The sequence below is a fragment of the Trifolium pratense genome, linkage group LG6 (genome assembly GCF_020283565.1).
Source record: "Trifolium pratense cultivar HEN17-A07 linkage group LG6, ARS_RC_1.1, whole genome shotgun sequence".
Taxonomy (NCBI): Eukaryota; Viridiplantae; Streptophyta; class Magnoliopsida; order Fabales; family Fabaceae; genus Trifolium; species Trifolium pratense.
In genome coordinates, this window is record NC_060064.1 from 30,988,203 (window position 1) to 31,016,189 (window position 27,987).

The 27,987-nt window shown below is 35.0% G+C and overlaps 6 protein-coding genes and 1 pseudogene across 6 annotated transcripts; 3 read left to right on the forward strand and 4 right to left on the reverse strand.

Moving 5' to 3' along the window:
* Window positions 1-4,267, forward strand: LOC123891480 (heat shock 70 kDa protein 18-like). Its single transcript, XM_045941353.1, has 2 exons — window positions 1-402; window positions 2,301-4,267. Exons 1-2 carry the CDS (start codon window positions 189-191, stop codon window positions 4,100-4,102), a joined length of 2,016 nt encoding a protein of 671 aa, XP_045797309.1. The 5' UTR covers window positions 1-188; the 3' UTR covers window positions 4,103-4,267.
* Window positions 4,268-6,391: 2,124 nt separating this feature from the next.
* On the reverse strand, window positions 6,392-7,580 carry LOC123892096 (annotated as a pseudogene).
* A 1,571-nt stretch (window positions 7,581-9,151) lies between these two features.
* LOC123891481 (heat shock cognate 70 kDa protein-like) lies at window positions 9,152-11,173 on the reverse strand. The gene is made up of 2 exons (XM_045941354.1): window positions 10,954-11,173; window positions 9,152-10,818 (listed from the first exon to the last, which is right to left on the reverse strand). The coding sequence occupies exons 1-2, from the start codon at window positions 11,171-11,173 to the stop codon at window positions 9,152-9,154; spliced, it is 1,887 nt and encodes a 628-aa protein (XP_045797310.1).
* Window positions 11,174-13,646: 2,473 nt separating this feature from the next.
* LOC123891486 (heat shock cognate 70 kDa protein-like) lies at window positions 13,647-14,697 on the reverse strand. The gene has a single exon (XM_045941360.1). The coding sequence runs from the start codon at window positions 14,676-14,678 to the stop codon at window positions 13,758-13,760; it is 921 nt and encodes a 306-aa protein (XP_045797316.1). The 5' UTR covers window positions 14,679-14,697; the 3' UTR covers window positions 13,647-13,757.
* Window positions 14,698-14,837: 140 nt separating this feature from the next.
* On the forward strand, window positions 14,838-17,762 carry LOC123891483 (heat shock cognate 70 kDa protein-like). Its single transcript, XM_045941355.1, has 2 exons — window positions 14,838-16,393; window positions 17,231-17,762. The coding sequence occupies exons 1-2, from the start codon at window positions 14,890-14,892 to the stop codon at window positions 17,536-17,538; spliced, it is 1,812 nt and encodes a 603-aa protein (XP_045797311.1). The 5' UTR covers window positions 14,838-14,889; the 3' UTR covers window positions 17,539-17,762.
* A 1,633-nt stretch (window positions 17,763-19,395) lies between these two features.
* LOC123891488 lies at window positions 19,396-20,097 on the forward strand. The gene has a single exon (XM_045941362.1). The coding sequence runs from the start codon at window positions 19,504-19,506 to the stop codon at window positions 19,915-19,917; it is 414 nt and encodes a 137-aa protein (XP_045797318.1). The 5' UTR covers window positions 19,396-19,503; the 3' UTR covers window positions 19,918-20,097.
* Window positions 20,098-20,167: 70 nt separating this feature from the next.
* LOC123891487 (transcription initiation factor TFIID subunit 6) lies at window positions 20,168-27,968 on the reverse strand. Its single transcript, XM_045941361.1, has 12 exons — window positions 27,684-27,968; window positions 26,190-26,276; window positions 25,951-26,052; window positions 25,755-25,863; window positions 25,219-25,322; window positions 24,821-24,958; window positions 24,632-24,727; window positions 23,359-23,483; window positions 23,044-23,176; window positions 21,860-21,985; window positions 21,647-21,758; window positions 20,168-20,683 (listed from the first exon to the last, which is right to left on the reverse strand). Exons 1-12 carry the CDS (start codon window positions 27,807-27,809, stop codon window positions 20,310-20,312), a joined length of 1,632 nt encoding a protein of 543 aa, XP_045797317.1. The 5' UTR covers window positions 27,810-27,968; the 3' UTR covers window positions 20,168-20,309.
* Window positions 27,969-27,987: the final 19 nt, after the last annotated feature.

The window sequence follows — 27,987 nt, forward strand, 5'->3', positions numbered from 1 at the left end:
ACTGTCCTTGAAGTAGACCCAAATGTCAAGCAGCCAAAGACGTACTCAGTCAAACTAAATGTCAAGCAGCCAAAGACGTACTTGGGGACCTTTTTATATTAATATGGGTTACTGTGCTCTTTCAAAAAATCACATTATATCAAAACAATTAGAAAACAATTTGACGTGAGTGACTGTAAAAAAGAAATATGGCAGGACAAGGAAAGAAAGTGGCAATAGGAATCGACCTAGGAACAACCTATTCTTGTGTTGCTGTGTGGAAGAATGATAATATAGAGATCATAGTGAACGATCAAGGGAGCAGAATAACACCTTCTTATGTTGCATTCAAGGACTCTCAAAGGATGATTGGTGATTCTGCTTTCAACGTGGCTGCTTCCAACCCAACCAACACTGTGTTCGGTAAAAGTTTCCAAGATTTTTATTAAGTAGTTTAGTAGTTAAAAGTTTCATCCGTAAAATAAATAAATAGGATGTCTAGATTTGATTCGGACCCTTCCATATATGCAACTAATTAAGATCGTGCTTTTTAATGCCAAAGTTAAGAGTAATCAAAACCCAATAAAGGTCTATTTGGGAAGACCAAAGTTAGCTTACAACTTAAGCTCATTTGATAAATATAGACATGTTTGCTAAGTGTTATTTTAATGTGGGCTTATAGTTTATTTTTCAGAAGTTATTTCAAACAGTGTTGAAATTATGACTTTGTGATATCAAGCATTTCCCTTTTTTAAATACTCTTGTGTTTTTGTTGCCCTTGTTCGCTGGGTGAGTGAATTGTTCTTTGGGCGAAGACCACTGATTCACACACTTGCGACTTTATGTTGGTTTGCTTCATGGTCGCCAGAGCAAAGTCCTTGCAAACAAAACTCGGTTGCTTTTGACTTGGTTCGCCCCTAGGTTGCTCTGGCGAATATGATAGGATGAGCAAAGTCCTTGAAATAGGACAAGTTCGTTGTGCGAATACATGCACGGATCTAAGTGCATTACATTGGGGTCATGTGACCCCACTTCTTTGAATTTCCCTTAACCAATAATAACATAATTTGTGGCATTAACCCCACTTCCTATATGTTAATTAATGCCCCCACTCATCGTAGACACAATTCCACAAGCACATTCATGATTCATTTGTTGTAATTTATATGGTGCATGGATAGTACTATCAAAATTAGTGAATGTAATTTTATCTGATAAAAAAAGTTAATGAGGCTTCCTTTTAAAAAAGGGAAATAAAATTGGGATAGGGTAAAAATTCATATGTACAATTGTAAGTTTGAATAAAGATGTCCATAATAATATTGACATTGTCATTTAAAAAATGTGTTTTAAAGCGTGTTAATTCATATTAGAATAATTTATAGTTTACACATTTACTAGTTACTACTATGTTCCTAATCATAAACATAAATGGGTAAAAGAAAATGATATATTTGATCCAAATTTTAAGTTGTTGGCCAAATTTTATTTATAATTAGAGACTAAACGAGTATATCTGTTCTAAAATATAAGTAAAAATGTTTTAGCTTCTTCAAAAAAAAAATATAAGTAAAAATTGGTCAATAAAAATGAATGTATTTGATCCAAATTTTGAACCAAATACATATATAAAGGTTATCAAAACCGGACCGGACCGGCCGGTCGGACCGTGAACCGGTCATGAAAACGGTTCGGTTTTGAGCAAAAAACGGATAGGAAACCGACCGGCAAAAAACCGCGTGAACCGGGGTCGAACCGGTGAACCGGCCGGGCGGTTCAAGCGGTTTTGCAGATTTTTTAATTTTTTTATAAAAAAATAGGGCAAAACGACGTCGTTTTAACTTTTTTTTTAAAAAAAAAATGAAACAAAACAACAACGTCGTAGGAATAGGAAATATTTTTGTTTTTCATCTATTCTTCATTTGGTTTGAATTATAAATTTTATTTTATTTTGACTTGTGATATATTTTATCTTTTTAATGTGTGAAATTATGAAATATTGAGCAATTATTCATATATTTTTATTTATATATTAATTAAAATATATATATTTAATTAAAAACGGTTCGACCCCGATTGAACCCGGTCCGACCAATTGAACCTTGAACCGGTGAACTCGCCGGTTCGATGACCGGTCCGGTTCTGACAACCTTAATATAATTTTGACCCGACTTACTAAAACTTCTGGATCCGTCCCTGTGCGAATATGACAGGAAAAACGCAATTATACAAAATTGAACAGTGTAACATTATTTAAATGCTCTTCGTATACAAAGAAATCGTCAAATGATTCAACATTTTGTTTCATGTTTGATTTGTAGATGCAAAGAGGCTAATTGGTAGGAAGTTTAGCGACCCCATTGTTCAGAGTGATATGAAGTTATGGCCATTCAAAGTAAATAGTGGCCTCGATGACAAACCCATGATTGTCGTCAATTACAATGACGAGGAAAAGCATTTTTCTGCTGAGGAAATTTCATCCATGGTATTGACAAAAATGCGTGAGATTGCAGAAACTTACCTTAGATCAACAGTGAATGATGTTGTTATAACTGTGCCTGCTTACTTCAATAACTCACAAAGACAAGCTACTAGAGATGCAGGTGTTATTGCAGGCCTTAACGTTATGCGAATACTCAATGAGCCTACTGCAGCAGCAATTGCATATGGCCTTGGCAAGAAACCATTTCATTCTGGACCTAGACATGTCTTCATTTTTGATTTAGGCGGTGGTACATTGGATGTATCTGTTCTCACATTTGAGAAAGAAAATATCCATATTAAGGCCATTGGCGGAGACACCCACCTCGGGGGACAAGACTTTGATTATACAATGGTGACCTATTTCATGAAGGAGTTCCTGAGGAAGCATAAGATTGATATTAGTGGAGACCCAAGAGCCCTTAGGAGGTTGAAATCTGCTTGTGAAAATGCAAAGAGAATACTTTCTTCCAATACTGAGACCACCATTGAGATAGATTGTTTAAAAGATGGTATAGATCTATGCTTACCAATTAGTCGTGCAAGGTTTGATGAACTCAACAAGAATCACTTCAACAAGTGCATGGAGATTGTAGAAAAGTGTCTAATAGATAGCAAGATGGACAAGAGCAGAATTCATGATGTTGTCCTTGTTGGTGGATCTACAAGGATCGTTAAAGTGCAACAACTACTGAGTGATTTCTTTGAAGGGAAGGAATTATGCAATAGCATCAATGTGGATGAGGTGGTTGCATATGGTGCCGCTGTCCATGCATCTATGTTGAGTGGGGAAATTAGCGAAAAGGTTCAAGATTTGAAATTGAGGGAGGTCATTCCTTTGTCCCTTGGATTGGAAGTAATTGGAGGAATCATGAAAATAATGATTCCTAGGAATACCATATTTCCTATAAACATGGAAGAAGTATTCACCACACATTTCCACAACCAAATCAATATTGGTATTAATGTTTATGAGGGTGAGAGGCAAATGATCAGGGACAACAACTTGCTTGGAACATTTACGTTCAAAATTCCTCCAGTTCCGGCAGGTGTTCCTCAAATCAAGATCAACTTTCAAATTAATGATGATGGCATCTTACACGTCTCTACCACGGAAGAAATTCTTGGAGTTAATAAGAAGGTTAAAATAATAAGTGACAAGGAAAGACTATCAAAGGAGGACATTGAGAGAATGATCAAAGAAGCTGAGGAGTACAGGGAAGAGGACCAAAGGTATAAGAAGAAGGTAGAAGCAAGAAATGCACTGCAGAAGTATGCATACAACATGCGTAATGCCATAAATGATAAGGAGATTAGTTTGAAGCTTTCATCAAATGAAAAGAAAGAGATAGATGAAAAAATTGATTTGGTTTTAATGTGGCTTGATGTCAATGTGGTTGCAGAACAACACGATTTTGAGAAATTTCGAAGACTTCTTTCAAGTGTGTTTGATCCAATTATTATGAAGATGATAAAAGATGACGTGGGGAGTAGTGTGCAGCAAGGTACTGTTGTTAAAAATAAAAAGAAGCGCCGTTGGTTCTTATTATTAGCAAAATATACTTTGCAGATAGTGTATACAGCTGCAACAGGTGACATCACCGGAATAACTTCTTCTATAGTTGGTGAGTTTGTCAAATAATGTTTTGAGTGTACTGTAGAAACTGTAAGTTTAATTGTTGGATTTTCTTTTGGATGTATGCGGCGCCTTTATGTTTGCATTAACTATTTCCCTTCTGTAACTTGTGTGGAAATTATGCTATATATGTTTATTAGTAATAACAGTCCATGTATTTTGTATGTGCTACAATGGGTCTCCAAATATGCCTTTGCGTGTTTCGTCTTGTAATAATTGTTAAGAAAGTGAAATTGCATTGTGAAAGATAAAAGAATTATTATTACTTTGACCAATCGGTAACACAGAGCTATATATAGTGATCAAATCCAAAAAGTAAAGCGCGGGAAAAGTAGTTGTAGTTACAATAAATTGAAAGACGGTTACAACTACATGGCTAGTTACTTCTTCTGCAAGTTACTTCAAATTTTCTTTATTTTTCACTTTAACACCCTTCCATAAGTTTACCAATGGAAAATGTTGCTCATGTTCAACTTAGAAGGTTGGGCCTAGAATGTTGCTAATGTTCAACTTAAAACTTTGTTTGTCCTCAAACAAAAGTCTTCAAAAGTTAAAAACTTCAAATGTTTGTTCAACATATATATACTTAATCTATCAATCAATCAGTGAATGTTTGCTTAGTTAAAAAATGTGAATATTGCTTAATGGTGAGAAGCAGGAAGAAACATACGTGTTTGTGGACATGTTGAAGGAGCTTTGAATCTTTAAGGGTATTTTGACAGCAGTGTTCTTGGTCTGCAAGATGAAATTTTTATTTTTGGATATGTTGACATTTGGTATCATCTAATGTTCGTTAGTTGAAATCACCGGGAAAGCCTATACTCTTACTCTCAGACTAATCAATATGGTTTAGCAGATAAACTACCTATACATGGAATCGATGCAGACAAAAATGATTACTAAGTAATCGCAGGAAACGTTTATTATACCTGCAAGGACATGAGATCTAATATAGTAATTGCAGGAATTGGATTGAAATAATTACTAGTAATGTATATACTAAACTTGAGCTCAAATCTGCTAACATTCGGGAACAAATAAGATCAGAAGAACCAAAGCCGAAATTTCATATAAATAAATAAATAGTGAAGTATTCTGTAATAGTGAAATACAGTTGTCTACATAAGTAGTTCTAATAACATTTCTGGTTGGAATCACCGTGAAAGGCTATACTTACTCTCAGATTAATCAATTTGGTTTAGCAGATATTCCAATCAAGATAAACAACCTATACATGGAATTGTGCAAACAAAAATAATTACTAAGTAATTGCATGAAATTAACGTTTATTACACCTAAAAGGGCATGAGATCTAACATAGTAATTTCAGGAATTCGATCTAAATAATTATACTCCTATACAGTACACTTGAGCCTATCCAATTTCTATGATTAAAATTACACGTCATTCGCCAGTCTCTCACTATGTGATTAAAATTATACTTATTTTGTATCTGATGTCACGAATATCGAGGCCTAACTCATCCTTACAAAACCGGCTTGTAAGGTGAGGATTGCCTGCTCAAACTCTTCTCAAGAGTCCTACCTATCTGATGTGGGACTAAATCCCACCGAGTGTTGGCTGCTAACACCCTCCCTCACGCTTCAGCCCAGCGGAATGGGCCTGAAGCGTGGACGACGGAGGAAGGCGGAAGCCCAACGATAGACCCGATAGGCTCTGATACCATGTCACGAATATCGAGGCCTAACTCATCCTTACAAAACCGGCTTGTAAGGTGAGGATTGCCTCCTCTTTATAAACTCTTCTCAAGAGTCCTATCTATCCGATGTGGGACTAAATCCCACCGAGTGTTGGCCGCTAACACACCCCCTCACGCTTCAGCCCGACCCAATGGGCCTGAAGCGTGAACGATGTCGGAAGCCCAACGATAGACCCGATAGGCTCTGATACCATGTCACGAATATCGAGGCCTAACTCATCCTTACAAAACCGGCTTGTAAGGTGAGGATTGCCTCCTCTTTATAAACTCTTCTCAAGAGTCCTATCTATCCGATGTGGGACTAAATCCCACCGAGTGTTGGCTTGATAACATCTGATATCGTTAATATTGTACTATTTCATAAAGATTTCGGTGTATTTCACACTTAAGCTCAAATCTGCTAACATTCAGGAACAAATAAGATTAAAAGAACTAAAACCGAAATGACATAATTTATCAAAATGCATAATCCAAGAAACAAAACAAACAGCTCCAACATTATATACATGAGGAAGCTGAAATTCATAAACCGAAATGAAATAACTAAATATTGATGAATAAGGATCAGAATCACTTTATTCACCAGAGTAACCAATCTTGAATTTGTTCAAAGCAGATTCAAATGTGCGCTTAATCTCCCTCAAACAGTCCCCAAACACAAATGTGTCATTTTTCTCTTTTCCATCAATCAATTCTTTACCCTTTATCATTGCAGAACTGATCATCACTATGTCTACAAGAGTGAGCTTGGAAGCTACACTTTTACCTTTCATAACTTTCTTCATATCATAAAGATAATCATCCAAAGTATTCACGGCTCTAACCTTCTTCACATGCTTCATGTCTTCAGACTCGAAGTGTTCAGCTTCTTGTATCATTTTCTCAATTTCATTCCTTGACAGTCTTCCCTTTTCATTCGTTATTGTAATATCTTTCTTGTTACCGCTGCTTTCTTCCTCAGCAGAGACATATAATATACCATCAGCATCTATAGTAAAGCATACCTGCAAGGGAAGTCCACGAGGTGCACAACAACAGGAAGATCAAACAATCCAAGCAGGTTGTTCTCACTCGCAATCATTCTCTCACCCTCATAAACCTCAATCTGGACAGCGGATTGGTCATCTTCCATTGTATTATACTCGTGTCTTCTTAACAGGAATGGAGGTGTTTCTCTGAGATTCATTGAAATAAGCAGGCACGGTAACAACTGCATTCTTGACAGGTAACTCCAAAAATTTCTCTGCAATCTCGCGCATATTTGTCAGTACCATAGATGAGATTTCCTCGGCACAAAAGCGCTTTTCACCACCCTTATACTTGACAATGATCTCGGGTTTGTCATCAGTACCAGAAACAACCTTAAACGGCCACAACAGTATGTCATTCTGAATAACAGAATCACTATATTTCCTTCCAATCAACAACCTCTTTGCATCTGCAGCAATAACAGTTTATTTTATTCTCATGAAAGCTGAGCAGAAAATAGTAATCACTAAAAACATAATCTGTGAAAGCGATGCAGAAGAGAAAAAATAAATTACCAAAGACAGCGTTGGTTGGATTGGAGGCAGCTTGAATTTTGGCAGGATCACCAATCAACCTCTGATCATCAGTGAAAGCAACAAAAGAAGGAGTGGTTCTGTTTCCTTGTTCATTGTGGATAATCTCTGCGCGATTGTTTTGGTTCTGCCAAACTGCTACACATGAATAGGTTGTTCCAAGGTCGATTCCAATGGCTGGACCCTTGAATTTCTTTGCCATTCTCTTTCAAGTGAATTCCTGTTGTGAAGAATAGTTCAAGACCAATCCTAATTGACAACCATAAATTAGCATTCAAGTTCTTTGCGTTGGGCTTTTTTATTTCATCATTTAACAAATAATGCTTAACTACACATTTGGTGTTTTGGGTTTTAATTTGTTCCCTTCCGTCTAAAATGTATCAATTTTAAAAAGTATCAATTTGATAGCTTATGTTTATTTTAGGTTTCAAGTTAGTCTTTTCCGACCTAAAATAAATGTAAGAACCAAATTGAAATATAAAATAAACTTAAGGGATCAAATGTGTAGTTAAGCCAACAAATAATAATTGTACATACTTCTTGTTTCGGGTTCGGTACTTATTGTACTCTGTTTTTGCTTTCTTAATTATAATCGAATTTTCACTTTCCAAATTTTTGAATAACCGATGAATCTGATTATATTAAAGATCACATATAGAAGTTATTCGATGAATCTAAAATGAAAATATTTTCTTATAATAAAGTGTTAGATGGAGTACATGTTATAGCATGTATATTTACATATTCAGCTAGATTAAGAGTGTGTACCTTTGCTCTGTATGAATTGTGAGAGGTATCTTGATAGTGACAGAAAAAGAATTGAGACTGAGAGTAGACTACTTTATGGTTTTTTCAACATTGTTAATAGAACTTAGCCAATTGATATGGATACAATTGTGGGAAGAGGTTCTGCTTATTAGGATTAGTTAGTTAGGTTGATTAGGATTTAGAGTTAGAATAAATTTTACCTATTAAATAGGATTATGATAGTAATTTTGGTATAATGTTAGTTATTAACCGAACCCATTTGAATTTGGCTTATTTTTTTAGCTTAAAAATAGCTTATGCAAATAAATAAACATTTATATTAATTCATAAGTTTTTTTATAATTATTATGTTATAATTACATTTTTTTTTTACGCATGTTATAATTACATAAAAACTTATAAAAGCTACTGTATTTTGCATAAGCTCAAAAATAATTCTATACAAATGTGCCCTACATATAAACCAATCCAAACAAACTCTTTGTTTTATCAATGGTCAATACCAGAGAGAGTTAACTATAATTCAACAGAGATTTGATGATGACCCTAAGGATGAACTCCTTTAACAAACATAAAGTGGTCATAGAACTTATCCCAACTTGTTACCAAATTGTTTTTTTCCATGTAACATCTCATTTCATTGCAGGTATAATAAAACATTTCCAACTAAAAGCAAAATTTAAGTACCAAGAAAAGTATATATAATGCAGTTGCAGTTCTAAGTACCAAGAAAACAATGCCAAGGCATGCTACTAAGTAAAATTCATGCATAATTTTCAATTTTGAAAGGTTAATCATTAATACAGATGATTAAAATTATAAGTAAATTGTATTTCAGGCTCAGTTTCAAATCTGCAACACTTAGGAACTAATATGATTAAAAGAAATAAGCCAAAAAGTTCGAATTTGATCAAAATACATAATCCAAAAAACAAAACAAACAGTTCCAACATCATACATGAAGCTCAAATTCATAAACAGAAATGATATATAACTAAAAACTGATTAATCAGAATCACTATCCTCATCAAAGTAGCTTTTGTTGACCTTGTTCAAAGTAGTTTCAAATGTGATCTCAAGCTCTTTCAGAAAGTCCTCAAATACAAATGCATCTTGATTCTGTTTTCCTTCAATCAAACTCTTTCCCTTTATCATGGCAGAATTGATCTTCATTTTGTCTATTGGGGTAAGCATGGAAGTAACACTGTCATCCTTCATGACTTTCCTCATATTGTAAAGATAATCATCCAAAGCATTAATTGCTTTAACCTTATTCATATGCTTAATGTCTTCGGCCATAAAGAACTCAGCTTCTTGTATCATTCTCTGAACATCATCAGCTGATAGCCTTCCCTTTTCATTTGTTATTGTAATTTCTTTCTTATTCCCACCAGTTTCTTCTTTCGCAGAGACGTTTAAAATACCATCAAGATCTATAGAAAAAGTTACTACGACGGGAATCTGACCACGAGGAGCAGGAGGAATTGACATCTTAAATGAACCTAACACGTTGTTTTCACTGGCTTTCAGTCTCTCACCCTCATAAACCTTAAACGACATAGTGGATAGGTTATCTTCAGTTGTAACATAGACGTTTGTTTCTTTGGCTGGAATGGAAGTATTTCTAGGAATCACCACACTCAAAACATTTCCCCTTATTGACGTACCTAGAGACAATGGCGTGACATCTCTCAAAACCAAGCTTTTTGACTTCCCAATGCCTTCACAAAGCAAAGCTGCTTGAACGGCTGCACCATAAGCAACAGCCTCATCGGGATTGATGCTGGCAAAAAGGTCCTTTGACTTGAAAAATTCTTGCAATAGCCGTTGCACTTTTGGAATCCTAGAAGAACCGCCAACGAGGACAACATCATCGACACTACTCTTATCGATCTTAGCATCACTGAGACAACTTTCAACAGTCTCCAAACACTTTTTAAAGAGGTCCACATTTAGTTGCTCAAATTTGGCCCTTGTGATTGATGAATGGAAATCAATACCCTCATAAATTGCATCTACCTCAATTGTGGCTTCAGTATCAAATGACAATGTCCGTTTTGCCCTCTCGCATGCAGTTCTTAACCTTCTAAGTGCCCTCGGATTCCTACTCATGTCCTTTTGATGCTTTGTCTTGAACTCCATAACAAAGTTGTTCACCATTCTATTATCAAAATCTTCTCCTCCAAGGTGAGTGTCTCCGGCAGTGGCCTTGACATCAAACACATTATTCTTAATTGTAAGAAGAGAAACATCAAAAGTTCCACCACCAAGATCAAATATAAAAATATTTCTCTCATCAACACAATCAGCTCTCTTTTGAAGTCCATACGCAAGAGCAGCAGCAGTAGGTTCATTAATTATCCGCATTACATCGAGACCAGCAATGAGACCAGCATCTTTGGTGGCTTTTCGTTGAGAATCATTGAAATAAGCAGGCACGGTAACAACCGCATTCGTGACAGGTGATGCCAAATATTTTTCTGCAATCTCACGCATCCTTGTGAGTACCATAGATGAGATTTCCTCAGCACAAAATCGCTTTTCCTCACCCTTATACTTAACAAGGATCTGCGGTTTGTCATCGGTACCAGCAACAACCTTAAATGGCCACAACTTTATATCATTCTGAATAACAGAATCACTATATTTTCTTCCAATCAACCTCTTTGCATCTGCAACAATATAAATGTATCTGATATATAAATTTTTTTGCTCTCATTTTATCATAGAAAATAAAATAATAATATTAATAACTATAAATTACTAAAAATAAATAAATCATGCAAGAAGATAAAAAGAAAAATCACCAAAGATAGTGTTAGCTGGGTTAGAAGCAGCCTGATTCTTTGCAGCATCACCGATCAATCTCTGATCATCAGTAAAAGCAACAAAAGAAGGAGTGGTTCTGTTTCCTTGTTCATTGTGAATAATCTCTGCACGGTTGTTTTGGCTCTGCCAAACTGCTACACATGAATAGGTTGTTCCAAGGTCAATTCCAATGGCAGGACCTGTGTATTTTTTTGCCATTTTTTTTCAAGTGGTTGAATTTTTCGGTTTGGTTAGATTTTATGCATTTGGAGTATTAAAGCTTTACGGTATCTTGATTGATTCCATAAAGTGAAATTAATTTAGTGACTTCTCGATATACTCAATTCTTCGTATCATGCATAATGTCATAATTTGCACAGAAAACGAAAAATAATCCATTTACAACGGTTTGGTTTCTTGGTAGTAGAATCGTTAAGTTTCAACTTGTGAAGACCATTCAAAAAACAAAATATTTCTAGTGGAAAAGTAGAATGACATCTAAATTTCTAACGATATTATAGAGAAAAAAATATTATTTACTAATTTTAGAATAATTATTTACTCTTTTTAGGTTACAAGTTTACAACTACTCAAGTACTCTATTTTGCCTGTTATAAACAAAAAAAAATAAAAATTATTCCAGAAATTAGGCATTTAATACTGTAAAAATTTATAAAATTATCCTTTTAACATTAATTTTATATTTTATTTACTTTTTGGGTATGCTTAATTAATGTTTCGGGACACTATTTAACATGACCTATAGTAATTTTATATGTACTAAAATAAATAATATTATAGTTGGTTCAGTGGTGATTGGCGTTGAACTTGGCAGGGAGGACCACGGTTCGATCCATCGCAACTGTATTTGGAAAAGGACTGGAACCACTTGATGTCAGAACTCGCCCCGAACTCTGGACTACTAAGGCCCCCTTCCCCTAAGAACCAGAGGGTGAAAACAAAAAAAAATAAATAAATAACATTAAGACGATTTTGCAACTAAAAAGGAATGCAGTGACCAATGGTGGTGGTTGATGGTGGTGACCAATATTGGTTTTCAATGGTTGGAGTAGTCGGTGGTGGTGCTAACGGTGGTTTTCAGTGGTAAGAGTATTAGTCAACATTGTTAGGATTGGTAATCAGTGGTGGTTGAAATGGTGGTTGGCGAGGGTTGGTAGTGGCTAAATTGGTGATCAGGGGTCGATGTAGTGGTACACTTTTGTATTTTGAATATTCTCTTAGTTTTTGCGTTTTATATAAAATAATATTATTTGCCATTAAAAAAAAAGTGATTGATAGTGTGGTAGGAGTAGGAGCAGTGTGTTCACCGTTCGATTTTATCACTTTTAAGGTAAAAACTCATTCAATTCTATTAAAATTACTCGTGGTTCGATTTCAGATTTAGATGGCTAATTAAAAAGCTCTGATCCGATCCAATTTTGTGCGGTCTAATTTAGATCGGTAATTAAAAAGTTTTGTAATTTTTTTAATTCAAAACAATTTTAAAAAGAAAGGGTGAAATAATGTGTTAGATGTCAAATATGAAATATAATATATTAAAAATTAATATTTTGGAATGACAATTATCAATAATTAAAACATATGAAATAGTAAAAATAAATAGATTAAATTCAGCTTCTAAGTATTATTAAAAAATTTAAAACAGCCAATACAATGTTAATGCAATATATATCATAAAAAAAGAAGTTAATTAAGTATAAAAAATATTTATGCGATTTGGACAAAAAGATAAAATCTGATCCAGTAATTTTCACAAAATGGCATATAAACACATTTAAAAATATTTGATTTTTTGCAGTTTCCGATTTTTTTTGGATCGATTTATAGTTTTGATTTGCATTGGAAATAATTAATATTTAATTTGAAAACAAAAATTAAAGTGACTCATTTTTTATATATTTTTTGGTATAGAAGTCACTCATTTTAATATAGAGGGATTAGTTATTTGACTACCAATTTAGTAAATGAAATATTTTGGTCATTATAGCTACTAATTTAGCATAGTGATAGGCAGAAAGAAAATGTTTTCTAATTTTTGAGGAGCCTTGGCTCTGGCTATTTTGTATTCACAATTTTCTATCTTTTTTTCTTGCATTTAGAATTCAATTTCCATTCCTTTTTTCTATAATTCTCTCAACTCTGCTCTGTTCATTGATCCGACCAACTGTACGTTCATGCCACCCAAAATATGCTACTCAAAATGACTGACAAAGTCCTTGCCGTGGAATTATATTGACCGGAATTTAGACGCGGAAGGAAGCATTGTTGGGAGAGATTATTAATGGCTCGCTTGATGAGTAGCCCCGCTTGAGGAATGTTTTTAATTGTGACTATCCCTTAGGAGATTATTTTAAACTTATATCGATCCAAAGAGATTAATTAGTGTTCAACTAACAATGCTCGGCTTGGAAGATCAGACATTCATTGGTTTAACTTCAGGAAGGACTTGACAGAGTTGCTTAATTTTGATAATCTGAAGGAGGATGTTTGGATTATGCGTTCAGAAACTTATTTCAAACATATATTTCAAGAGATTCTTAATGAACTAACAAAACTCAGCATTCAAACGTACGATTCTAACATAACACGGGCCAATCATTCATACATAACACGGGCCACTTTCGGTGTATTTTCAGGCTCAATCTCAAATCTGCTAATACTCAGGAACAAATATGATTAAAAGAAACAAGATCAAGTTATCAAAGAAGCAAAACAAACAGGTCCAACAGTATAAATGAAGAAGCTGAAATTCATAAACATAAATGAAATAAGCAAAAGATTATCATTCAGAATCACTTTCCTCATCAGAGTAACCTCTGTTGCTCTTCTTCAAAGCAGATTCAAAGATGCTCTCGAGTTCCCTCAAAAAGTCGACAAACACAAATGTTTCTTGATGCTCTTTGTCATCAATCAAATTCTTTCCTTTAATCATTGCAGCATTGATTTTCATTTTATCCGTCGAGCTAAGCATGGAAGTAACACTACCATCCTTCATAACTTTTCTCATGTTATAGAGGTAATCATCCAAAACATTCATGGCTTTAACTTTCTTCTGGAACTTAATATCCTCGTCTTTAAACTTCTCAGCTTCTTGAATCATTCTCTCAATTTCTTCCGTTGATAGTCTACCATTTTCTTTCGTAATTGTAATATCTTTCTTATTGCCACTAGTTTCTTCCTCTGCAGAGACAGTTAATATTCCATCGGCATCTATAGCAAAACATACTTTGATAGGAAGGTGGCGAGGCGCAAGAGGAATTTCAAGTTCAAATAAACCAAGCAAGTTATTCTCAGTTGCAATCATTCTCTCACCCTCGTAAACATCGATTGAGACACCAGGTTGGTCATCTTCACATGTGTGGAATACTTTTTTCGTCTTCACAGGAATGGTAGAATTTCTTGGAATCAATACACTCATGATATCGTCTTTTAACGATATACCAAGTGACAGTGGTGTAACATCTCGCAACACTAAGTTTGGAAAAGACTTTATACCTTTACCCAACAAAGCACCTTGCACTGCCGCACCATACGCCACAGCCTCATCTGGGTTTATGCTCACACACAAATCCTTTCCATTGAAAAAGTCTTGTAATAGCTGCTGTACTTTTGGAATCCGAGAAGAACCACCAACAAGTACAACATCATCGACAAGTTTCTTATCGATTTTAGCATCTGTAAGACAACTTTGAACCGTCTCCATACACTTCTCAAAGAGTTCATTGTTAAGTTGCTCAAACTTAGCACGAGTGATTGATGAACAAAAATATTACACCGGTTTATCATTTTTATATTTTTAATTATTCGTACACAAAGAAATCATCAAATGATTCAACATTTTGTTTCATATTTGATTTGTAGATGCAAAGAGGCTAATTGGTAGGAAGTTTAGCGACCCCATTGTTCAGAGTGATATGAAGTTATGGCCATTCAAAGTAAATAGTGGCCTCGATGACAAACCCATGATTGTCGTCAATTACAATGACGAGGAAAAGCATTTTTCTGCTGAGGAAATTTCATCCATGGTATTGACAAAAATGCGTGAGATTGCAGAAACTTACCTTAGATCAACAGTGAATGATGTTGTTATAACTGTGCCTGCTTACTTCAATAACTCACAAAGACAAGCTACTAGAGATGCAGGTGTTATTGCAGGCCTTAACGTTATGCGAATACTCAATGAGCCTACTGCAGCAGCAATTGCATATGGCCTTGGCAAGAAACCATTTCATTCTGGACCTAGACATGTCTTCATTTTTGATTTAGGCGGTGGTACATTAGATGTATCTGTTCTCACATTTGAGAAAGAAAATATCCATATTAAGGCCATTGGCGGAGACACCCACCTCGGGGGACAAGACTTTGATTATACAATGGTGACCTATTTCATGAAGGAGTTCCTGAGGAAGCATAAGATTGATATTAGTGGAGACCCAAGAGCCCTTAGGAGGTTGAAATCTGCTTGTGAAAAAGCAAAGAGAATACTTTCTTCCAATACTGAGACCACCATTGAGATAGATTGTTTAAAAGATGGTATAGATCTATGCTTACCAATTAGTCGTGCAAGGTTTGAGGAACTCAACAAGAATCACTTCAACAAGTGCATGGAGATTGTAGAAAAGTGTCTAATAGATAGCAAGATGGACAAGAGCAGAATTCATGATGTTGTCCTTGTTGGTGGATCTACAAGGATCGTAAAAGTGCAACAACTACTGAGTGATTTCTTTGAAGGGAAGGAATTATGCAACAGCATCAATGCCGATGAGGTGGTTGCATTTGGCGCCGCTGTCCATGCATCTATGTTGAGTGGGGAAATTAGCGAAAAGGTTCTAGATTTGAAATTGAGGGAGGTCATTCCTTTGTCCCTTGGATTGGAAGTAATTGGAGGAATCATGGAAATAATGATTCCTAGGAATACCATATTTCCTATAGACATGGAAAAAGTATTCACCACACCTTTAGACAACCAAATCAATATTGTCATTAATGTTTATGAGGGTGAGAGGCAAATGATCAGGGACAACAACTTGCTTGGAACATTTGAGTTCAAAATTCCTCCAGTTCCGGCAGGTGTTCCTCATATCAAGATCAACTTTCAAATTAATGATGATGGCATCTTACACGTCTCTACCACGGAAGAAATTCTTGGAGTTAATAAGAAGGTTAAGATAATAAATCACAGGGGAAGGCTATCAAATGAGGAAATTGAGAGAATGATCAAAGAAGCTGAGAAGTACAAGGAAGAGGATAAAAGATATAAGAAGAATGCAGAAGCAAGAAATGCACTGCAGACGTATGCATACAACATGCGAAATGCAATAAATGATGAGGAAATTAGTTTGAAGCTTTCAGCAAAAGAAAAGAAAGAGATAGATGAAAAAATTGATTTGGTTTTACTGTGGCTTGATGTCAATGTGGTTGCAGAACTATGTTGCATGGGTACTCCATTTTAGACCGAGTACCGGTACCGGATACGTACCGGGTACCGGTACGCGTATGGTACTCCCCCGGTACGCACCGACGCCGTACCTAATTTTTTTTTTGTTTTTTGCAACGGGTACACGCGTGGTACACCTGTGGTACTCGCGTGGTACACCAATTCAAAAAAACACGATTTTGTTTCTCCTTTTTCTTTTATTATTAGTTTTTTTATAGGAAGATTTACGTTTTTTATTTGTTTATAATATAAAGTAGCAATTATTGCTAAAAAACAATAACAAAGTAGCCGCCGGAATTATTCACTCATTCGTTGAAAAGGAATAGACTAAATTCAAAGAGAGATGAAGATCTAGTTTTTATTCATACCAATCTTCGTCTTCTCTCAAGAAAGAGAAATATTAATACTTATAATGAAAGTGCAACAAAAATGTGGGATATTCGTAGAGATGAATGAGATTTATTTAATATATAGTTGATATTCTTGAAATTGCTAGTCTTTCTCGCGGTGAACCTAACTAGAGGTCACTCTTTTTAGTGATGATGAAGAGGGAAATAATTGACTCTTTTTGAGCTAATTGGTTTTAATTTCATATTTTGATGTTTCGAACAATTTAAATTACATTTAAAGTGTGTTGTGATATTTTTTATGTTTAATTATTTGTTTTAACAATATAACTATATTATTTGATATATATAATTATATTTTTTTAAAAAATTATAGGGACGTACCCGTACCTTAGTTTTTATAAAAATGACGTACCCCGTACCGGTACCGGATACCGGTACCGTACCCGCACCCGCACCCGGGCAACATAGTTGCAGAACAACATGATTTTGAAAAATTTCATAGACTTGTTTCAAGTGTGTTTAATCCAATTATCATTAAGATGATAAAAGACGATGTGGAGAGTGATGTACAGCACGGTACTGATGTTCAAAATAAAAAGAACGAGGGGAGTAGTGTGCAGCAAGGTACTGATGTTCGAAATAAAAAGAAGCGCCGTTGGATGTTTTTATTAGCAAAATATACTTTGCAGATAGTGTATACAGCTACAACAGGTGACATCACCGGAATAACTTCTTCTATAATTGGTGACTGTTTGAAAAATAGTATAAACAAATAATATAAAAAAAATGTTGAATTGTTGGATTTTCTTTTGGATCATGTATGTGACGCCTTTATGTATTCTCTACATCTTTGTTAATTTGTAATAACACAAATGCCAAGCTGTTGTTTTGCTGAGCTCGCTAAGCATTTAGAGTTTGTTAGAGGCTTAGTCATAAGTCTCAGATGTATAAATAGTCTTTTCCTTCATTTGTACAATTTGGATTCTCATTTTTCACTTCACTTCAGTATCACAAAAGTTGCAGAGCAACATTTCACAAATGTGCAATTCAAAAGTAAGTTTCAACCTCTTCTCCTAGAAGCTCTTTTTATTCAATTTTGCACATTGCAAAAAAGCAGCTTTTTATAGTTAAGAGCTTTTTATCATAGGTTTGTCGTCTTTCACCCCAACCAACAACCTTGAATGGCCACAACATCATATCATTATGAACAACAGAATCACTAAACAGATATATATAATTTTAACTTTAATATTATAAAGTCACGAATATGTGTATCATATAAAAACAAACAGATATTTTGTTATTTTTTATTACATTTGTTTTATTTATTATTTATATTTTTTAAAAATTATATTTAATTACCACCGGATGAACCTTCATCCCAGTCATCCTAATGAATGGCTTTCTTAATAATATATTATGAAGATTTTGTGAAACATGCATTTTTCACAAAAGTATGTTTTATATTATCGCAATTTGCTACTAATCGTGGGGCAAAATGTTTGCACAAGAACAGAATAAACCAAAGAAGATCCTTTGTAACGAATATAGTAATGTTAAAATAATCAGTGGGTATCCTTTGTTTAAGACATTCAACAAAACACCAATGTCCTATTAAATAAATTCTAACCAATTTTACTCGTTTACCAATTATTGACATAATAATAGTACACACTAGAAGTTCAACACTTTTTAGTGTATGCTGACAGCCGCCGCTCCCCCTCTCTTCTAACCCTATTTTGCTTTTATTCTTCATCATCCACCAAGGAGGGGTGGTTTTTGGGTCAATTTTTGACCCAAAATCACCCCTCTAAGTTGTTTTTTTATTTTCTTTCCATTTAAATAAGTGATTTCACATAAATTAAGTTTTTTAGTTTTGTTTTTCTTGTTTTGTGATTTCGTCGTCTGAGTACGGCGCTTTGTTGGTGGTCGTCATTGTTACGGCGTTTGTTTGTCCGTCTTGTTGCGGTGTTCGTTTGGTTCATTTTGAAAGGTAGATTTCAATCAATTGCAGATTCGATCAATGATTTGGGCATCATCGTTGCAGATCCGGAAGCATGGACATTCTGGTGACTTTTATCATATTATATTATTTGTAGGCATATTGCAATTGCCGTTGTATGCTATTAACATGGATGCTGTGAGATTGTTTGCAGTTTCATCCTTTTTGTTTTTAGCTATGTTGAATTTGTATTTGCATGTGATGTACTGTATCAATTATTGGAATGAATGAATATCCTTATTTTGAGTAAAAAAAAAAAATAGTACACACTAGAAGGGCATTAGACTTCCAACGCTGACTTCCCCACGTAGAATTTCATCGTTATGCAAATTAATAATTTAATAATTTACTTTCATACCAAAATATAATAATAAATAATGCACCCATAATCTCATATATGATCGAATATCTGTGGGTTACTGAAAGGAACAATTCCAACAATCAGGAGCCAACAGTTGAGGGAAGCATCTAATTAAGTCGGTTTGACCAAATACACTAATAGTTAAACAAAGGACACAAACAACACATGGTTTCTATGCCATGCTTAGTTATTAATTAAAGAATAAATATATGCTTTTGGAACATACCCTATTACTAATGGCTATGTGTATATATACTAGAAGGATCAATCAACTCTTCTCATCAAAGCAATAGCATTTGCAAACACAAAAACTCTCTCATTGTGCATTCTAAAAATACTATATCCACTTCTGTTTGACATATCAAGTAGAAAAGAAAGATGAGTGTAGAAATTTTGGATGGTGCCACCATTGTCCACTTCCTTGAAGATGAAGAAGCATTTAATAGCTCCATAGGAAATCGGTTCGCTCGACTGGACACAAACAATGATGGTCTTCTCTCTTATGAAGAGATGTTGAAGGAGCTTCAGGGGCTCAGGGTTTTCGAAACACACTTTGGTATTGACGTGGAGTCAGACCCAAATGAGCTTGCTCGTGTTTATCAATCCTTGTTTGTTCAATTCGATCACAACCTGAATGGCGCAGTTGATCTAGAAGAATTCAAGAAGGAAACCAGGCAGATGATGCTTGCAGTGGCGGATGGAATGGGTTTCTTGCCAATTCAAATGGTCTTGGAAGAAGATAGCATCTTGAAATTAGCTGTTGAAAGAGAGTACAATAATATGGCAGCTTAAGTGCTACTCTGAAATGATCATGCTTAAAAGATTTAACTATTTTGAGTTTTGAAGTATTTTAACATTTTGTTTGTTGTTATCACTGTTAACATTAAAACACCTTAAACTGTTTTGTTATGAATACCAAATGTATGCATGAAATGAAATAAACAATTGAGCTTTTACATTACTGTCAGAAAAGGATCTGTATTGTGTTTTTTAAGTGTGGTTGAAGTATTTTACCCAACAACTAAAGCTTATAATTATAAAATTCAGGTGAATCCAAAATTTCATCTCCAGAAGAAAATTACACATTTTATACCAAGTGATATTAATTTGTTCTCAAAATCACACATTACCTACAGGTCATCCATGGTTTATCCATAAACAAACTTGCTACGATACGTCCTATGTTACAAGAACATATACATCTCACGAGTTTGAATGAATGAGAGGATGTTTTCACCAAACAGCTCAACCAGTGATGTCAGGATACGTCCTGAATTCAGTTCATCCTTCCAAACCTGGGCTAGGACTGCAGAGATATTCAAACCCTGAGTATCACCCCCACTACTTATAACGTCACCATGGGTAGTGATCTGATTTTTCATCTGTCCAGAAGATGATGGTGAACCAATTTTTGAATCAACCGAAGCTTGAGTTCCTGTCTCCTCTTGCTTGTGAGATGGTGAGGAATTCGCCAGATCCACACTAACCTCTCCATCAGTAGCTGTTTTCTTCAAAGGGGACTGCTGGTCCAATTCCATGGGGCTTGCCTTTCGTTTATCTTGATGATCAATCGTGAAAAATGAGTCAGTATACAAACTAATAATTATTATAAAGGACTTGTGAAGTTTCAAGTGGATGACGACTATGGCACTATCTACACTTTTATATCATCACAAATTAAATCTGAATATTCTGTGTAATGTTTTCAAAGAATTGTATAAATATATATTCAAGAAAACAGTGTCAAGATCTTTGAATTTTCAGATTAAATCAATCAGTCCAGACTGTCTATGGTAACTATTGAAAGTCTACGAGGAAATTAGAGGAAAGCTTTGTCATCACTAGCTTACAAGTTACAACTATTAGATTGATCATTGTATATCATTTATATTTGATGCCTCAAAATATCTTGATTGTGTCTTTAAATTTTACAATTCAATACAATTTGCAAGTCACTATCCAACAATAAGTTAGGCAATGATAGAACCAACTGGTATATTATTACTCAAAATAGGGAAGAATCCCCTTTGATTACAAATAATGGCAGCACTTCGAGGGTCTGCCTACCTCCCAGTGCCAAAAGGCCCTATTCCTTTCAAATGACAAGATGATCCCTCTCTAATCCCTTCGCTCTATTTATAGGCAGCATGCCTTATTTGGCCTAACTATCTCTTAACACACCCACTAACTAACCCATCAACTAACTAACTACTTACTAACAAGTAACAACTTCTTAACTAACAAATAACAGACCTATCAGGCAACGCACAATTTGAAATGCAATTTGATAAGCCATGATTGTGAGCAACTTGATTCTTGTTTTAGGTTCAAAAGCTTCATTCAATTTAGTGAGATTCCAATATTCTAGCATGCAGGTTCCTTTCTTTTGTAGGTATTATACTCCATTAAATAAATTAACTATGCAAAAGGGGTTCTCCCTCAATGAACTGATTTAAAAGTTACAATACATAGACATGTACAATTGACCGGTTTTTTGTCAGGCAATGAGGAAAATACTTACGAGGTGGAGAAGTAAGAACACTTGCACTGGTCTTCCAGACAGAATGAGGGGCAGGAGATGGAAAAGCTGGGAACATCTTTAGTGGAAGGTATATACATTGACCTGCAGCACGCTGAATAAAACATTGCATACAATCATCAGACCACTATATTATACTGAGACTGATATACTGATGATTATTAGTTGTAACAAATATCTAATAACATATGTTACCAGCAAGGCTCCATAAACACGCCAAGCTTCATGCCTTTTCACTTCATTTTTCTGTGTCTCAAGAAGCATCTCTGGTTCAAGAAGACGTATATATGCTTCAAGATTTGGCAGCAAAAGAAGGCGAACCTACCTCCAAAATAAAGAAACACATCAAAATGACGTCAAAGCCTTGGATAAAGAATGGAAGCAGACTTCAGTCAAACAACTCATTGGAAGTTATAATAAATATGAACTAGCAAGAGTATATTATAGGACATATTTTCAGAAATTGATCACTAAATTTCATTTGCTGATAAATAAAATTGATTAAAACGGATTGAGCTTACAGTTCAAATTTAACTCAAAGGGTTTTCGTTAGTAGTAAAAAGACAGGTCTTGAATCCGAGAGGTCTCGGGTTCCAGCCCCGCTAGTGCTCTTGGAGGGAGGTAAATGTAAATACCTTTGTAAGTGCTCTTTGAACCCAAAGGGGTCTTCTCTGCCTTGGAATGGACCCCATCCCCTCACCATAAATTTTTAGGCTTAATTAGTAAAATGGTCCCTTAAAGACATTTTTGGTTTCACATTGGTCCCTTAAAGAAAAAAAGGACCAAATAGGTCCCTTAAAGAAAAAAAGGTCCGAATAGGTCCCTTAAAGATATCTCTGTTAATCAGTTTGGTCCCTTAAAGACATCTCCGTTAATCAATTTGGTCCTCGAAAAAATGGACGGAAAGGATCAAACTGATTAACGGAGATGTCTTTAAGAGACCTATTCGGACTTTTTTTTCTTTAAGGGACCTATTCGGACTTTTTTTTCTTTAAGGGACCTATGTGAAACCAAAAATGTCTTTAAGGGACTATTTTATTAATTAAGCCAAATTTTTATTAGCAAAAAAAAAAAAGTTCAAATTTGTTAGGTCTGCCAACTACAAAGTTAGCTCATCTTCCCCCCATCTTTCCATTAGGACAATGGCCTCTTCTTTGCTGGTGATTTAAACATTTTTTGTGGTTATATGAAAACAAATTTTAATCTCGTATTTCTGATACTATGGGAGACAACATTTTACAGTACACATTGCAGGGCAATATTCAAACATATAATAAACAAATAAACTGGTTTATTGATTTTTCTCTTTCACAATATTAATCCTACTTTTGGTGTTTCACAAATTCCATAATTGCCAAAAGCATGGAGAGGCACAATACCACATTGGATCCCAGTGCTCCTAACCCCTGGATTGCACCATAGTGTTGTGTCAATGCCTTCTTTGGATCCAAGAATGCATTCAGCAACGTTTTTGTCAACCGGGACTGTAGATTACTATAAACATGTCCAAACCTGCATGACACAAGTATTTATAACAAATATATTATTCATTGGCTTTGCTACAATAAAATCAAAGGAGGACACAAATAATGAACTAAAACAAGTTTAGTGGGATACCAATAAAAGTATCAAGTAAAATATCTTCAATTTCCGTTGATGCACAACATATAACAAAAAGATGGCGGATATATTACCTTTTGCATATTGATGCAACCAGGTTAGCAGTGAAGTCTCTAAGTTCCCAATGGTTGTCTGTCAATCTACTTCCCAACCTTTTAGAAACAAGGCAGGTAACAATTGATGGCATCAACTGGTGTAGCTGAAGCAAGCAAAAAAGGAAAGATGAAGAAATAAGATATTGTTTCTCATTAGCTCATTTATGTGAACCACTTGTGCCCAAATACTGTTTATTAGAACTCTTACTGCTCAATGCAGAAATTGCAAACAAAGAAAAGGTAACCTGACTGGAGCAGATATAGCTTTTTTACATATGTGGCTACAATGATGAGCATTGACGAATATAAACACCCAACTAATCAATCGAATAAGATGAAAAAACTTGCACAGTTGCTCTACAATACAACAACTCAACCTGCTCTTATGAAGTAATTTATTTGGGTTTTTGGTAAATTTTAGAAGTGACCTCTTTTGACATGGGATGATTTCTTTAGACCAATTTCAGGGTTTCCATAAGATTAAGGAGGTAAAGATTCATGAGTGATAGAAGTAGAGAGAGGCAAAGGAAAACTCAAAAAGAAATATTTAAAAAAGATTTATATAAAAATGGCCATTTTGAAAACATGGGACATGCATCAGTATGGCATAATAAGTTAATAACACAATGGCATCACTTGATAACCAACCCCACCGATCGGGAAAGATTTTTCTTGTTATTAATTTTATAGTTCTAGTGCATTTCACAACTCTGCATACATCAACCAAACTACATATACATCATATATTTATTTACAATTTAAAAAAGTTAACATAGAAAACACTTTATTAGATAATTAAATCCATTGAGTATGGGTAAATGGGCCAGATTTTCCCAACCTGGTCAATTGCAACCTGGGTTATAATAGAGCAAGCCAATTTTTATGGGGCCAGAAAATGGAACTCATGAGTCATGCCTGGCCTTTGCAGACTGAAGGGCCAGGCCAGCCCACAGACCAGGATTTTGGAAACTACAATAACTACGTATTTTTTTCATTTTAATTTACTTCTATATTTTTTTAATCAAATGTTGCTAGAGCTGTCTTGATGATGGGGGAACAAATGGAAAATCAACCTCAATACTTAAGCATAAAGAACGCTTATATGATTCACTGGAAACATAATTCCAAATAGAATTTGGCGATAACTAATAATATTAATTTAAATATTAATAATGCAACCCTGCTTATGAAAATATCATGTTATGTCAGAAAAAATATACAAACATATAAATTCAACAAGAAGTGAACTTACATAAGGTTCAATATGGATATGAGGGTTTAGCAAAAGGCTATTAACAACTCGCATCAAGGCAAATAGAAGTCCAAAATTACTCAAACCGCGAGAAACCTGCAAAGAATGGAGAAGCACACAATTGTAATGAGCTAGCGTAAAGCGACACTTTCATTCTTATCCACCAACAAAAGAAAAAGAAATTGTTACCTCATCAGCTACAAAGCATGTGAAATAAGGAACTAATGGATGAAGTCCTGAATCAGTAGCCAAACTTACTAATGCTTCTTTAAAGAGAACCGAATCAGGCTCATTTAAAGCTAGTTCGGTCACTTTATCAAAATAGAGCTGCAAAAAATATTAAGCTAACATAAATGAACTAATAGATGATAGACCAGTATTGTCGATGGCGGAGAGCCAAAAATCCGCCATACCGATCGACTTGTGGCATCGCCATATCTGAGTATGGCGCCGCCATCCTTCAGAAAATTGGTCATGGCGGAAAGCCAAAACCCCACCACCAATATCCGACATGGCACCACCATGGCCGATATTTGACAACACTGTGATAGACAAGATGACTTGCAGTGGCATAACAATTTTGATACCTGAAGCTCTCTAGATAACACATGCTTAACAGGTAATTTGATGTCAACTGGAAGGTTTTCATCCTTCTGTTCATGCTTTTTGGCATCCGAAGGAGCTGAAATGACTGCACATAAAGTAATGGGAAAAACAGTTACTCTTAATAGAGGCAGGGGAGCACAATTATAGATAAGTTGGAAGATTTACGAAAAATCAATTAATAGATCGAGTAACATTAAGATGTCAAATGATGCCTGTTTGTCAGCATCATGTGCACCTCCACAAGTAAATATAGCTACAGACATCCATATGTTTATAATTTATTGATAAGTGCATTTTTTAAAGAGTGTATGCATTTAAAGACGACCATGCTATAATGACAATATAAAAATAGAAAACACAACTCAAATAGTAACATATCACAATCTAACCACTAATTCGAGGAAAAATTCACAAATGAACAGAGAATCCATAAGACATGGTAATAATAACATCGGAAAATATACATCCAAATTCCACTTGAGCTAAATTTTTAGTTCAAAGAATTGTAGATACCTACCATCTACAGGAGCATTTTCTGGAATAGCAGGTTGCACTCCTTCAATGGCAAGCCAGTGACACGTAAGTGCAGTATCAAGGGGTGCTTTTGGTAAAGAAGCTTCAATGACCTAAAATTAACACAAACTTTAATTTAAGGAGTGATGCACTCCAGGTTTAATTCCGATTGAAATAACAATGATTGATTACTTCCTTACATCTTTTAAGTCTACATCCTTGTCATCAATATAAAACAAATCTTTGTGCCCCACAGCTCGTTTGAATCTTAAAGGACCACCAGATGCAAATCCATATATTGGCTGACAAAAAAAAATTAAAAAAAAAGTAATACTGAGATTAGAGACAAAAACTAAGCATTTTCACAATAAAGAGAACTGAAACCAAACCAATCGCTCACACTCAAAACAAAAATTATTCAAGTTGCTTGCTTGCTTACTTCAACATTCTTCAAGTGGAGCGCAGCATCAACATCTTCTGCCGTCAAAGTGGTTCGCCTAGAGTGTCTCATGCATTTGATTGCTTCCTGTGTGAAAGTTTCCATGGTTGAAGGAAGATGAGGAAAAGATCGAGAACTTTTAATCACACAATCAAAACTTTTTTCATTTTCATATATGTGAGCCTTGGCACAACAGTAAGGTTTAAATCATGTGACCTAGACGTCAAGTCACATGTTCAAATTCTCAAAACAGGATCTCCGATTGTAGGAGTAAGGATGTGTACTTCCCAAATTCCACCCAGGTTGGAGCCTTGTGCATTGGGCCCCCCTAAAATATGATAAATCTGATACAAAAGAAGTGTATATCTATCAATGTTGTCCGTATCATGCTATAGTGGTGCAGCCGAGCGGTATAGAGTAGCGGTCACCGGTCACTATAGCATTAAAAATAACAAATGTTGCAAGCGCTGTAGTACTGCACCTCAGAAACGGTTCTAAAATTTCAAAAAAGATCCTCAGATTTTAAAGTTTAGGGCTTTAGTTTGGGGTATTTTAGGAATTTTCCAATTTAGAAACACCAGAAAAGCATTTGAGCTTCTCCTCTCTCACTTTGTCTCACTCTTACTGTCAGTCTTCACCTCTCAATGGTCAACCATAGCTAATGATCTTCACCTCTCGGTAGTATGAGCTTAGCCATTATATAACCTCAAGGTGCCAAGTTTGAATCCCTTCAGGGACAGGTTGTAAAATGGTCATTAGCGCCACTTGAATTAATAAGAAATTTCCTCTTCCCCAATTTCAAAATAGTATACATTTCAAAAATGCGGAGTTTTGTGACCACTCCGCTATCCACTATCTCACTATAGCATTTTTGGGGCCACTCGCTACACTCCACTACACAGGATTCATAAAATTGACATCTATTATATAGAACTACAATTACTATAAACTCACTTATCATGTAACTAAACTAACTATTAACAATCCTAACAAACTATTCTCCTAAATCCTAATCTAATACTTCGGTTAGTATTTTCTCCTACAGTAGGGTTTAAACTCCGTCATTTAAATCCTCCAACTCCTTCAACCCTCAGTTCAAACCAGCTGATCTACCCATCCCAGCTATTAACAGCCTAACTAACTAACAAACTAACTAACTATTCTCCTAAATCCTAATACTTCGGTTATTATTTTCTCCTTCACCGGGTTTAAACTCCGTCATTTAACTCCTCCAACTCCTTCAACCCTCAGTTCAAACCAGTTTATCTACCCATCCCGGCTATTAACAGCCTAACTAACTAACTAAATAACTAACTAACTAACTAACTATTCTCCTAATACGGTGATTCGAACAAACAGCGTATGGACACAACAATAGGATAAGCAAATTGAATAGTTCAAATTTTCAATCCAACACAAAATCACTGTTCAAATTTCATTACAAAAATAATAATTAATAAAAATAATTAAAAGAAAAATGTAGAGAAACTACACCTGCATGATCTGACGCATACGATATTCAACATCAGGAGAAATAGCAAGAGCAACATCAGGTGATAAATTGTTAATCCCAATACTCTGTGCAATAACCTCAATTGTCTCTTTAGGAACAATACTCATATTCACCTACACTAACTGAAACCCTATTGCGGTTTGAGATTTGATGCGAGTGTGTAGCGACGGAGGAAGAAGATGAGTGTCGAAGTTAATGAACAAGGATGGGGTCATGTTAGTGCGCTCATTTTTTTGTGTAAAGAAGTTTTTATTTTGATTTTGATTTTGGTGGAACTAAATAGGA